A 12,207-nucleotide genomic window follows, 5' to 3' on the forward strand; every position below is an offset into this window, starting at 1 on the left:
TTTATAATGGCATTAATCATTCATGGGGATGGTGCCCTCATGACCTAAATGCCTCCCATTAGGCCTCATCTCCCAACACTGTTACACTGGGGATTTTCAATATATGCTTTCTAGGGGACACATTTAAAGCACAGCATTCCACCCTGGCTCCCCAAATTCATGTTCTTCTCACATAAAAGACACATTCATTTCATGCAATAGCCACAAAAGTCATAACTTTCCAGCATCATCTCAGAAGTTCAATGTACAGAGTCTCATCTGAATCAGATACGGATGAGATTCAAGGCAGGATTCATCTTGAGGCACACTTCCCTCTAGCTGTAAGCCTGTGAAATCAAACAAGTTACTTACTTCCAAAATACAATGGTGGAATAGGCACAGGATAGACATTTCCATTCCAAAAGACACAAATAGGCAAGAAGAAAGGGATAGTCTTAAGTCAATCCAAAACCCAATAGGGCAAACAACACTAAATCTTAAGGCTCCAGAGTAATCTTCCTTGACTCCACATCCTACCATCTGGGAACAATGGAGCAGCAGTTGGGCCCCCAAGGCCTCAGGTAGGCAGGCCTACCCCTACAGCTTTGCTTGGTGCTACCCATGCAGCAGCTCTCACAGGTTGGTGTCAGGTGCCTGTGGCTCTCCTGGCTGGTATTTCATGCTGGTAGGTCTAGAGTTCTGGGGTGTTGGTATGAGCCCACTCCTTAGGCTTTACTAGGCATTGCTCTAGGAGACTCTCTGCGGTCGCTCCTGCCCCAGAGTTATGCTGCACACTGCCCTAGTAAGGGCTCTCTGGGTGGGTCCACCCTTGCAACACGTGTCTGCCTGGGCCATGAGGCTGTCTATGACATCCTTTGGAATCTAGCTGGAGAAAGCCATGCCTCCACAGTTATTATTATTATTATTATTTTTTGAGATGGAGTCGTACTCTGTCACCCAGGCTGGAGTGCAGTGGTGCAATCTTGGCTCACTACAACCTCCACCTCGTGGGTTCAAGCAATTCTGCTGCCTTAGCCTCCCGAGTAGCTGGGACTACAGGGCATGCCACCACGCCCGGCTAATTTTTTGTATTTTTAGTAGAGACGGTGTTTCACCGTGTTAGCCAGGATGGTCTCGATCTCCTGACCTCGTGATCCACCTGCCTTGGCCTCCCAAAGTGCTGGGATTACAGGCGTGAGCCACTGCACCCGGCCTGCCTCCATAAGTCGTGTACTCCGCATGTCTGTAGACTTAACACCACATGGATGCCACCAAGATTTGCTGCTTGCACATTCCAAAGCTGTGGCCTGAGCCACACCAGAGAACCCTTTTTTTTTTTTTTTTTTTGAGACGGAGTCTCTGTCTGTCGCCCAGGCTAGAGTGCAGTGGTGCGATCTTGGCTCACTGCAAGCTCCGCCTCTTGGGTTCATGCCATTCTCCTGCCTTAGCCTCCCGAGTAGCTGGGATTACAGGCGCCCGCCACCACGTCCGGCTAATTTTTTTGTGTTTTTAGTAGAGACGGGGTTCCACTGTGTTAGCCAGGATGGTCTCGATCTCCTGACCTTGTGATCCACCAGCCTCGGCCTCCCAAAGTGCTGGGATTACAGGCGTGAGCCACCGCACCCAGCCCACCTGAGCACCCATGAGCCACAGGTGGGGTGAGCAAGAAGCACTGTACTGAAATGTGGAGAGCAGAGACTTCAGGCAGCCCTGAGAAGTGAACTCCAAGATCCAGAGGGCACACCAGTTCTCTCTTTTGATATACAGTCATACGTCACTTAATGACAGGGATATTTTCAGAGAAAAGAAGTGTCATTAGGCAATTTTGTCGTTGTGCAAACAGCATAGAGTGTACTTACACAACCATAGATGGTATAGCCTACTACAGACCTAGGCTATATGGTAAACTCTATTGTTCCTAAGCTGTAAACCTGTACAGCATGTTACTGTGCTTAGTACTACAGGCAAGTGTAACAACACTTAGTATTTGTGTATCTAAACATACCTAAACATAGAAAAGGTACAGTAAAAATACAGTCTAAAAGACAAAACGTGGCATACCTGTATAGGGCACATACAAGAGCTTCCAGGACTAACAGTTGCTCTGGGTGAGTGAGTGGTGAGTAAATGTGAAGGCCTAGGACATCACTGTACACACTGTAGACTTTACAAACATTGTTCACTTAGGCTACTCTAAATTTATAAAAAGAAATTTATTTCTTCAGTAATCAATTATACTTAGCTTACTATAACATTTTTACTTCATAAACTTTCTAATTTTTAAAATTTTTTGACTCTTGTGATAACACTTGGCTTAAAACACAAACACATTGTATAGTTGTACAAAAATATTTTCTTTATATTCTCATTCTACAAGCTTTTTTCTATTTTTAAAATTTTTTAATTTTTTTTTTCACTTTTTAAACTTATGTGTTAAAAACAAAGACACAAACACACACATTAACCTACGTCTACATTAACCTAGGTCTACACAAAGTCAGGGTCATCAATATCACTGTCTTCCACGCCCACATCTTGTCCCACTAGAAGGTATTATATATTATACATAATTGTATGTGCTATATTTTTATATGACTAGCAGCCAGTAGGTTTATACCATCATCATCAAAAAGAGAAGAGCAACACATTGAGTTATGATGTTCAATGGTTATGATACCACTGGGCAATAAGAATTTTTCAGTTCCGTTATAATCTTATAGGACTACCTTTGTATATGTGCTCCTTCCTTGGTGAAAAGGTCTATATGTGGGGCATGACTGTATTTCCTTCTCCGAGGTCATGGCACCCTGTGCCTGTGATGGGAGGGACAGCACCTGTAATTTCCAAAATGCCTTCAGAGTCATTCTTCCATTGTCCTAATGAACAGCCTCTGGATTCCTTCTATCCCTACTGATCTCCTTATCAACTGGTTGCTTGCCCACACCCTTGGTCTTCTCTCCTGAAAATGTTCTTTCATTCTCTACCACATGGCCAGGATGAGAATCCTTCAAATCCCTAAATTCTGTTTCCTTTTTAATTATAAATTTTATCTTTAAGTCATTTCTCTCTTATTTTCCTGTATGCAGTTAATATTTTGCTTAGAAATTTCTTCCATCAAATATCGTAGTTTATTGCTCTTGCATTCTGCCTTCCATAAAGCCTAGGGTATAGACACAATTCAGCCAAATTCCTTGCCACTTCATAACAAGGCTGGTCTTTACTCTAGTTTCCAATACCTTATTCCTCTTTTCCACCTGAGATCTCATCAGAATTGCCTTTATTGTTCTTATTTCTACCAACATTCTCATCACCATCACATAAGTAATCTCTAAGCAGATTTAGACTTTTACTACAGCTCTCCTCTTCTTCTCAGCCTTCACCAGAACCACATTTAAAGCTCTGTTCATAGCAACATAGGCTTTTCATAACCTGCTTCCCCACATTCTTCCAGCCTCTACCTGTTAACCAGTTCCAAAACCGCTTTCACATTTTCAGGTATTTGTTATAGCAACAGCCCCATTTCTCAGTACCAGTTTTCTGTCTTTGTCCAGTTTGTGTTGCTATAATAGAATACCTGTGACTGGGTAATTAATAATGAACAGAAATTTATTTGGCTTACAGTTCTGGAGGCTGAGAAGTCCAAGATCGAGGGACTGCATCTGGTGAGGGCCTTCTTGCTGCATCATCCCATGGCAGAAAGGCAAAAGAGCATGCTTGAGAAAGGGCAAGAGATTGAACTTGCAGCCTCAAGTCCTTTTACAACTGGCATTAACCCATACATGAGGGTGGAGCCCTCATGACCTAAACATCCCCCATTAAGCCCCACCTTCTAACACTGTTGCATTAGAGATTACATTTCCAACACATGGGTTCTGGGGGAAACATTCAAACCATGGTAAATAGTAAGATATCTTTTACTACACATGTACTAGGGTCCAGGCATGGTACTATACTTGATAAACATTTTCCACATTTGGTTCTTACTACAACTGATAAGATGGCCACTATTATCTCTATTAAACAGTGAGCCTTGAGGAAGTTAAGAATCTCACCTAAGGCTTCATTGCTAGTAAGTAGGAAATGAGGACCTGAATCCAGGCCTGGTAGCAACAAAGCTCTTTACACCACAGAACCCTACCCACACTTGCTTCATGGAACCCACTAGGGCCCTGCCCAGCAGAGTCAAAATCTTAACTCAAATAGTTTTACCCTTAGTCCTGAGCCCTCAGTTTCCTCATTTGTAAAAGGAAGAGAATGACAGCACCTATCTCACAGGCTGCTGGGAGTATTTGATGAGAGAATCCATGTGTCTAACTTAGTGCCTAGCACATAGTAAGTGCTCCTCAATGTTGGCTACTGTTACCTCCACAGACACATGGATGAGCATTTTGCCAAAGGTGTACAGATTACATGCACCTATCTTTTCCAAAAGTTTTACAGAACACACTTCCTTTTCTCAACATAAATAATAGGCTTATTGTGATAGAAAACAAAGCCAGTTGGCAAGGAAGACAGACTTGGGTTACAATTTTGGCCCTGTCATTCACTGATAACAGGTCTTTGGACAGGTTGCTTTACTTCTTTGAGCCTCTCTTTGCCCATCTTTAAAATAGAGAGTAGGAGTGGGAACTGCATGCTTTTGTAAAAGCACATACAGAACAATGGACACAGAGATGTCACTCAATGATAGCTACTTTCATTACTGGGTAAATTGAAGCTACTGTCATGACTTTTTCCACCTTCTTTCCTAACAACAGAGAAATCTGTTAGAGGTTCAGGTCATTATTTTGATATAATTCTCTTTAAATAATACTTCTTTGCCCCTTTGAATCATCTATTACTCTCAAATATACTCCCAAGGAGAGAATACACACACACACACACACAATTACCCAACAACTCTAGGCATTTAAAAGGTGTCATAAATTAAGTAAAGAGATACCAAGCTTGACAGCTGCACTATCTAGAGAAAAGGTCTACTTAGAAATTCTGTATGCCACAGTGGATACACTAAATACTTGTCATCCCAAGGTCCCAAGATGAATACTGGCTTACCTATTAAACCTAAAGCATATGTAATTAAATATATTAGAAGTCAAGTCCTGATTAATTTTCATGATAATTAGTTCATACTTAACATATACACACACAAAATATTAAAACACACACACAAAACAGCCTGTCAGTTAAAACCAATACTCCTTTGTTTCCCCTACTTATTCTGTCTCCAAAACCATGAAAGGTTTTGTTTTAGTCACTTGTTAAATGTTTCACATATCAAGAATCAACAACACTGTTTCTGTCTTTGGTCACCATGCCAAATAAAATATGCCTTGTATTATATTAATGTTGAAATTCACTTACTGGTCTTTTGGAGGAAAAGCAGTGTTTGTATGTTTAATAGAATCCTGATCCTTAACCAGTTGGACACTGGACACTTGGGCCTTAAATTATTAATCATCAATTCAAATGTGTATTGTACAATTCATAGCTAATTGACAAACTTGGGAATTTGACCACACTCTAGAAGGTAGCAATACTAGAGTGTGCTCCTGCTTTCCCTTTTAGTGTTTTGTTTTTGAACTTGCAATGTCTCTTATCCATCTAGAAGTATTGATCAGTTAAAATTAATTGTTAAAAATACTGTATGCATCCATACTCTATGGAGATACAACCAGACAATTTTCCTTATTTATCTTTTTTATACTGGTTTTTCTAATTAGCCCGATTCAAGGGTAATGTAAAGTCCAAGTGCCAAAGCTAAACATCCCAATATTTAGGAAATTAAAGCCTTATACTTTCACAATGATGGCTAAAACTGGTAACAGATTTGGGGTTTTTCAGTCTGTACCCACCAGTATGCTACGTGCATAATGAACTCTCACTCATTTTCTGCTATCTGGATGATCTGAGAAGTCAGAACCTCCAACCAGAAGGCTGACTGCATGCATCTACTCATTATTCCTGCCTGTTGCCACACATAAGGTAGCACATGTCCTTGAGCCCTTCAGATGATACTCACATGTTTGCCTTTCTGCAGTGTAGTGTTCAGTGACTCAATTATTTCCTTTGCATTCTTCTCCTCTCTCCACTAGTGTTATGGCTTTTCTAAAACAGTGTCCTTGGTGTCTAAAATATCCAGGTTTTCCAGACAACATCTATATACCTCTTTGTGTCATTTCTGTTCCTCCTCTAAAAAGTATATATTCACCAGTATTATTGAAAATAACTTTAGGGAAAAAGAGTTATGTAAAAAGTTGTTGCTGCCATACTTCTGCTTTCTAATACAGCAAAATACTCCAAGTTCTAATCAAGACTACAATGTTTGAATTAGTGATTCAAAGTTTGTGTTTGTGTGTATGTGCTTTGTGATATAAAGACCCTGTGTGTAGCCTAAAGCTGCAAGAGATAGGTTAAATAAATTTTGGAATATCTATATAATGGAATATCGGAAATATAATACAACCATGAAGGATGATGTTTAGATGCCATAAGAAAATGCTTATACTAAAATTTTTAATAAAAAAGTTATCATCTTATCTTAGTATGATCCAAAATTAGCATTAGAATATGGCACATTTTAAACAGTTGTTTTCTCTAAGTGGTGGGATCACAAGTACTTTTTCCTGCTTTCTTCCTACATTTTTTGTGCTATCCAATATTTTTAGCTATATTCAGGGGGAAAAAAGGCCAAAAAAAAAAAAAAAAAAAAGAGAAAGGAAGGAAAAAAAGGAAAAGAAAAAAAGAATTGTGGGATAGGAGTAGTACTATAGCTGATCAAATACAACTCTTTGGTCTTTCTTATTCTAAGCCTGTATTTGTTTGTTTATTTGTTTAGAGACAGGGTCTTGCTCTGTGTCCCAGGCTGGAGTGCAGTGGCACAATCATGGCTCACTGCAGCCTCTACCTTGGGAGCTCAAGCAAGCCTCCTGCCTCAGCCTCCTGGGTGGCTGCTACCACAGGCACATACCATCATGCTCAGCTAAACTTTTTTACTTTTAGTTTTTGTAGAGATGGGGTCTCCCTATGTTGTCCAGTCTGGTCTTGAACCTCTGGGCTTAAGAGATCCTCCTCCCTTGGCCTCTCAAAGTACTGGGATTATAGGGATGAACCACTGCATCTGGCTTGTATTTTTCTAAAATGAAGAAAGTCAGCCTGAGGTTGTATGTGCCAGCTCAATTGCCTTGTCCTATGGATTAATGGTGGACAAAGTTTAGTGTGACAGTGATGATGACAGCTGCCATTTATGAATAAGTGCTATGTGCCAAACAGGATTCTTTATATATATTATCTCATTTAATCCTCATATCAACCCCACAAGGTAGTAAGATTATCTCCGTTTTATTGATATGAAACTGAAACATACAGGTAAAGTAACTGGCTAAGATCATCCAGCTGGGATTCAAGCCGTTGAATGAGCACACCATTTACAACACATTAGCATTCACAGCACCTCAGAACTATCATTAGTTTCAAAATATTTGTTAAATGAGGTGACCCTATGAGGTGCTACTTAAGAGTCCTTCAAAGAATCAGCATGCCAAGGAGCAGACCAAAGGAATCTCCCTACTGATATACCTCAAAGAAACTCCACTGAAGGACTTTTATCAAAGTCTGTTGTGGAGGTGGAGATGGCTTCCTTAATGAGGTGGTGATGGGGTTACTTGTACCCTTTTTTCTGTGACATGAGTCATATATTCTTGTACCCAAGGTGCAAGGCATATGAGAAAAAAATGTATCGTCTATAATCAGACATTCAATTTAATTGGGGAGACAAGTAACACATATAACACACGTGATAAAATCAGCACAAGGGGGCCAGGTGCGGTGGCTCACGTCTGTAATCCCAGCACTTTGGGAGGCCGAAGTGGGCAGATCACAAGGTCAGGAGATGGAGCCCATCTTGGCTAACACGGTGAAACCCTGTCTCTACTAAAAATACAAAAAATTACCTGGGCGTGGTGGTGGATGCCTATAGTCCCAGCTACTTGGGAGGCTGAGGCAGGAGAATGGCGTGAAGCCGAGAGGCGGAGCTTGCAGTGAGCCAAGATCGTGCCACTGCACTCCAGCCTGGGCGACAGAGCGAGAATCCGTCTCAAAAAAATAAATAAATTAATTAATTAAATTAAATAAATTAAAAAAAAATCAGCACAAGGCAAATAAGTCCGTTCATAATTAAATGTTAAGTCAGTGGCAGAGCAGATAACTAGCGTCATCTAGTAGGAAGAACTGTCAGCTCTGAAGTGTCATAGAATTCTGAAGGTACAGGAAACAGCACTTGGAGATCACCTAGCCTAGCTCCAGCAGTTCAAGATGTGACCTGGTAACTTGGTTAAGATCACACTGCTGCTAAGTAGCAGAGGTGGGTAAAGTACCTAAGGAAACCTGATATTAAGTAGATAGTCTAAGAAAAGCCTTCCAAGAAAAAGTAGAGTGAGGTGATGGCACTTTAGATGAGAAGAGTGGACAACATTTCTCCTTCCCTGGTTTAGCAAAATTAACCTGCCACTGGTCTGACTTTTAGATTGCAGGACGGTGAATAGTCTCGGCACTGAGAGGTCAGATTAAAATTTGTTGAATAATCTAAAAATACTGATCTGTTTTATTCCATCCATCATTTTCAAACATGAAGTATTTTAATGTGTATTGTCCTTTACCTACAATACTACAAAATAGAAACACACCTATCCACACATGCATTCCAGTTGCATTTACAAGTGTTAACACTGGCTATCTTAACACACATCTTGTTGGGACAGAGGCCAAATTGTTGTAACTGACCAGGAGGAAATAATTACTTGTCTAGGTTGATGCTTCGCCACCGGCACACACTAAAGTTTGCATTTAAAGCACACAACTACTCTTTGCAAAAATTGTTCCTGTAAAATCTGTCAGTCATCAGCAAACAGGAATAAGCTTAGAGTATGTAAATACTCACAGAGTACCTAAATGTTCCTCTTAGAGTACCTAATTCCTCCTAGAGTAACTAAATATCAACTGATTGGACAATATTCTTTTTATAAAGATATGTGAATGTCAATAGGCAAGGCACAAAGATATTAAGTTAAGCCATTTTTAACTAAGAAATTTTGGTAGTGAAAAGGCCAGATGTGACTCCTAGGAACATGTAAAATTTATTTCAGAAATGGTTGTTCAAATCTGAGAGAAGAAAACATGGTAAATAATGTAAATCCAATTTTGACGAACCATTTTTTAAAAATTATAAGTAACAATCGTGGTCATGAAACTTAAAACAACTAGGATTTTTATTTTGTAAGAAATATAAACCACTTTAATTTCTGACACAAAGCACACAGGCAGATAGTTACACTTTCTTGTATTTTAAAATATTTTCTGTGGGTTTGCAAGCACAAGTTAAGGCTCAGGTTAGTTTTTCTCTGTCTTCAAGATATTCTTAGAGGGTGTATTTTCAATTCCTTAGAAGTTATTTCAAGAGGTGTTATATCCTCAATTAAACATAGAAGATTAAGCTAGAAGCTCCCTTTCATTATATTTTAGCTATTTTCATTGCAAACTCTAGTACAATCTGTCAATGTAGATCAGAGAAATAACTGAAGTGTAGCTTCAAAATAAGTGAAACAGGTTTATAAATCACAGCTAATCAATATTAAGTCCTGACTTTTGAAATATTAATACTAATGAAAGTCATTTTCTAACAAGTATCAAAAACAAAGGCAAATAAAAATTCAGGTGCTAGATTACAACCTTACACCTTACAACCGTAGCCAAATCTGCTGTTTGGCTTTAAAGTTCCACACAAAATCTTAACCTACAAACTTAACATTTCAAATCCACAAAATACAAGTACCAGAGTCATCCACAGTCATGTCAAAGTGCTTTCCAAGGTCTTAGAAACCTTAATCCAATATAGAAAAGCTGAGTCAAAAAGACATAGAAACAGGGAAAAGTGAAGGTGTTATTTGCCAAACATTAAACTTTTACAGAAATCCAAAACCTACTTAACAATTTCCCTATATCGAACAGCATAACCTCCATGCAAATGTTAAGTGTTCAAATGCAGTCATTTATTAGCATTTACTGTACTTACTTTGCTTTTTGCCATTTATAAGCTTCATTAAAGACACCCACAAAGAAGTAACCAGTTGAATGAGGTTCAGCTAAGAAAAACCAGCTGTAAACTCGACCTACACATTTACATCCCACAACGTCCTGTGGGGAAGGTACATTTTACAAACTACCATTATATATACAAGCTTTAGATTGTGAAATAATGCACTTCGGCTTTCTCCGGTGTACATTACAATTACAAACCCTCAACTCAACCTGCCCCCTCGTTGAAAAAAAAAATCCACCTCCAATCCTCATTGGTCCACATAGTTCCGGCCCACATGGTATCAGTGGGTGTGTCCCTCCCCAAAAACCCTCTCATTGGCTGTGAAGAAACAGCGTCTAATAGGCTGTGATTTTGGGGGGTAGTTAAACTCCACGCCTCCAGACTTGCGCTCTCCAATAGACCCGAGACGCTGCCGGCTATTCTGTGATTCAAAGGGCAGGCAACCGCAGTAGGACGCGCTCAGAGAAGCGAGAGGGGTGAGAAAGGAGAGAGCACCCTCGGGGTGCCGCCCACTTTATCCTCACTCCTGGACCCCAGCAAATGTTCACACACATGCATTTTCCCAGCCACCAATTAGAAGGGCGGACAGAGCGTTCGCTTATTATATATCCTTGACCTAGGGACCCGCTCAAGCTTCGTGTCCAATCCTCGTTCTACTGATAGAAGCGAGCAAAGGGCAGGCTCAGGCAAAGACCTGTAGTGCTTGATGTTTCCTGGGAAAAGAATCAGTCCCGGGAACCCATTCTGTGCAGTCCCTCGACCGCAGACGCGGGGGCGCACGGGGCGTGCTGCGGTGCCTGCCCCAGCCGCTCCCAGTCCCGGGCCCCGCACGCTGCGTCTGCCTTGCGCCCGCGCTCCCCTCCCAGCGGGACTTACGCGGCCTGTTCTTTCTCCCCGAGTCCATCCTCCTCCGCAGCCGGCATTTCTTGGCCGGGGAGTCATGCTGAGGGAGCAGTGGCTGCGGCTGGAGCTCCGGGAGGAGCGGGAGGCGCTGGGGCGCCGCGTCGCTGCCGCCCACGGGACCCCGGCTGCAGACGAGCGGCGGCTGGACTGGGGGCGGATGGAAGCCGTTGTGCAGCAGCCCGTTCACAGCGGCTGCGCTGGTGCCCACGAGGGCCCCTGGAGAGTGCGGGGCCGAGCGCTCCTGCTGCCCGCCGCGGTCGCCCATGCCGGGGGCTGGCGGGGCTGCGCGCAGGCCCCGGGTCAGGCGGCCTCGCCGGAGGTCATTCTCCGGCGTCTTTATTTCCCCGGATCCTCCCTGCGGCTTCCGATTCAGCAGCCGCAGAGCCGGCGCCTGGGGATGGCGAACCCGGCGCTCCTCCCCTCCTCCTGCCGACTCCCCCACCTCCTCCGCGCCCTGCCCCCTGCGCGCCGGCCCCACGGCGCCGGCCTGGAGCACGCCAGCCCCGGGCGCGGAATCGGGGATCCCCGCGCACCCCCAGCCGGGGCTCCCGCCGCCCGCCTTCCCCCGATACCCAGGCCGCGCGACTTCAAACGCGGCTTCCTCGCCTCCCAGACTGGTCCCCGCCACTGAGCATGCCCAGTCCTGCCCGCCACCGCCACCGACGAGTTTCAACATGGGGAATCAAGTTCTCTGGGCTTGCAGAGGAGATGGGCGGGTTGGGCTTTGTATGGCGGAGTGAAAACGAGATGGGTCTGGCAGAGACAGCGAAAGGAGCGAACCGCTTCAGGAGGAATACGGGAGGAAGACAAATATTTGCAGAGGTTTCAGGTTTGGTAATCCTGTCCCCAATGAGCAAGATACCTTTGCAAGGTCATTCACGTTACCCTCCCCGCTTTGTGAGTGTGTGCTTACGCGCGCGCGCGTGTGTGCCTGTGCGTTTGGTTAAGTGACCAAACTACTTAGAGGCCTGAGGGGAGGGAGGAGAACAATTATTTATAGAAAAGTTGGCAGACTTGGGGAGGGAGGGGAGTGAAATTTCTTTGCTGGCACACACACACACTCAAACACCATGTGGTCTCATGGAGTTGTCTTTTGCAGGGAGGAAACCTAGGAATACAGTGTAAGGACAGTGAAGGACAAAACTGTAGGCAGGATTAATCGGTGCTGAAAGAGACCAAGTAAACAGGAGCAATTCCATGCTATAAAAAGCACTTTCCTCACCCAGAAA

At 42.9% G+C, this 12,207-nt stretch overlaps 1 protein-coding gene across 7 annotated transcripts in view; it reads right to left on the reverse strand.

Annotated features, from left to right (window-relative positions):
• PANK1 (pantothenate kinase 1) overlaps positions 1 to 11,831 on the reverse strand; it is a 64,048-nt gene extending 52,217 nt beyond the window's left edge. The window contains exons 1-2 of one of the 7 annotated variants that reach the window (XM_063669973.1): positions 10,952 to 11,371; positions 3,599 to 3,656 (exon numbers count right to left, since the gene is read on the reverse strand). In XM_063669973.1, coding sequence (XP_063526043.1) covers positions 3,599 to 3,656; positions 10,952 to 11,017 — 124 coding nt within the window. In that variant the 5' untranslated portion in view covers positions 11,018 to 11,371. Of the gene's footprint in view, positions 1 to 3,598; positions 3,693 to 10,048; positions 10,930 to 10,951 lie in introns of those variants that run through there. The other 6 variants (XM_063669974.1, XM_054503386.2, XM_054503384.2 and 3 more) reach the window with 6 other exon arrangements.
• Between the last annotated feature and the right edge of the window lie 376 nt (positions 11,832 to 12,207).

Source organism: Pongo pygmaeus, chromosome 8, assembly GCF_028885625.2.
Source record: "Pongo pygmaeus isolate AG05252 chromosome 8, NHGRI_mPonPyg2-v2.0_pri, whole genome shotgun sequence".
Classification (NCBI taxonomy): domain Eukaryota; kingdom Metazoa; phylum Chordata; class Mammalia; order Primates; family Hominidae; genus Pongo; species Pongo pygmaeus.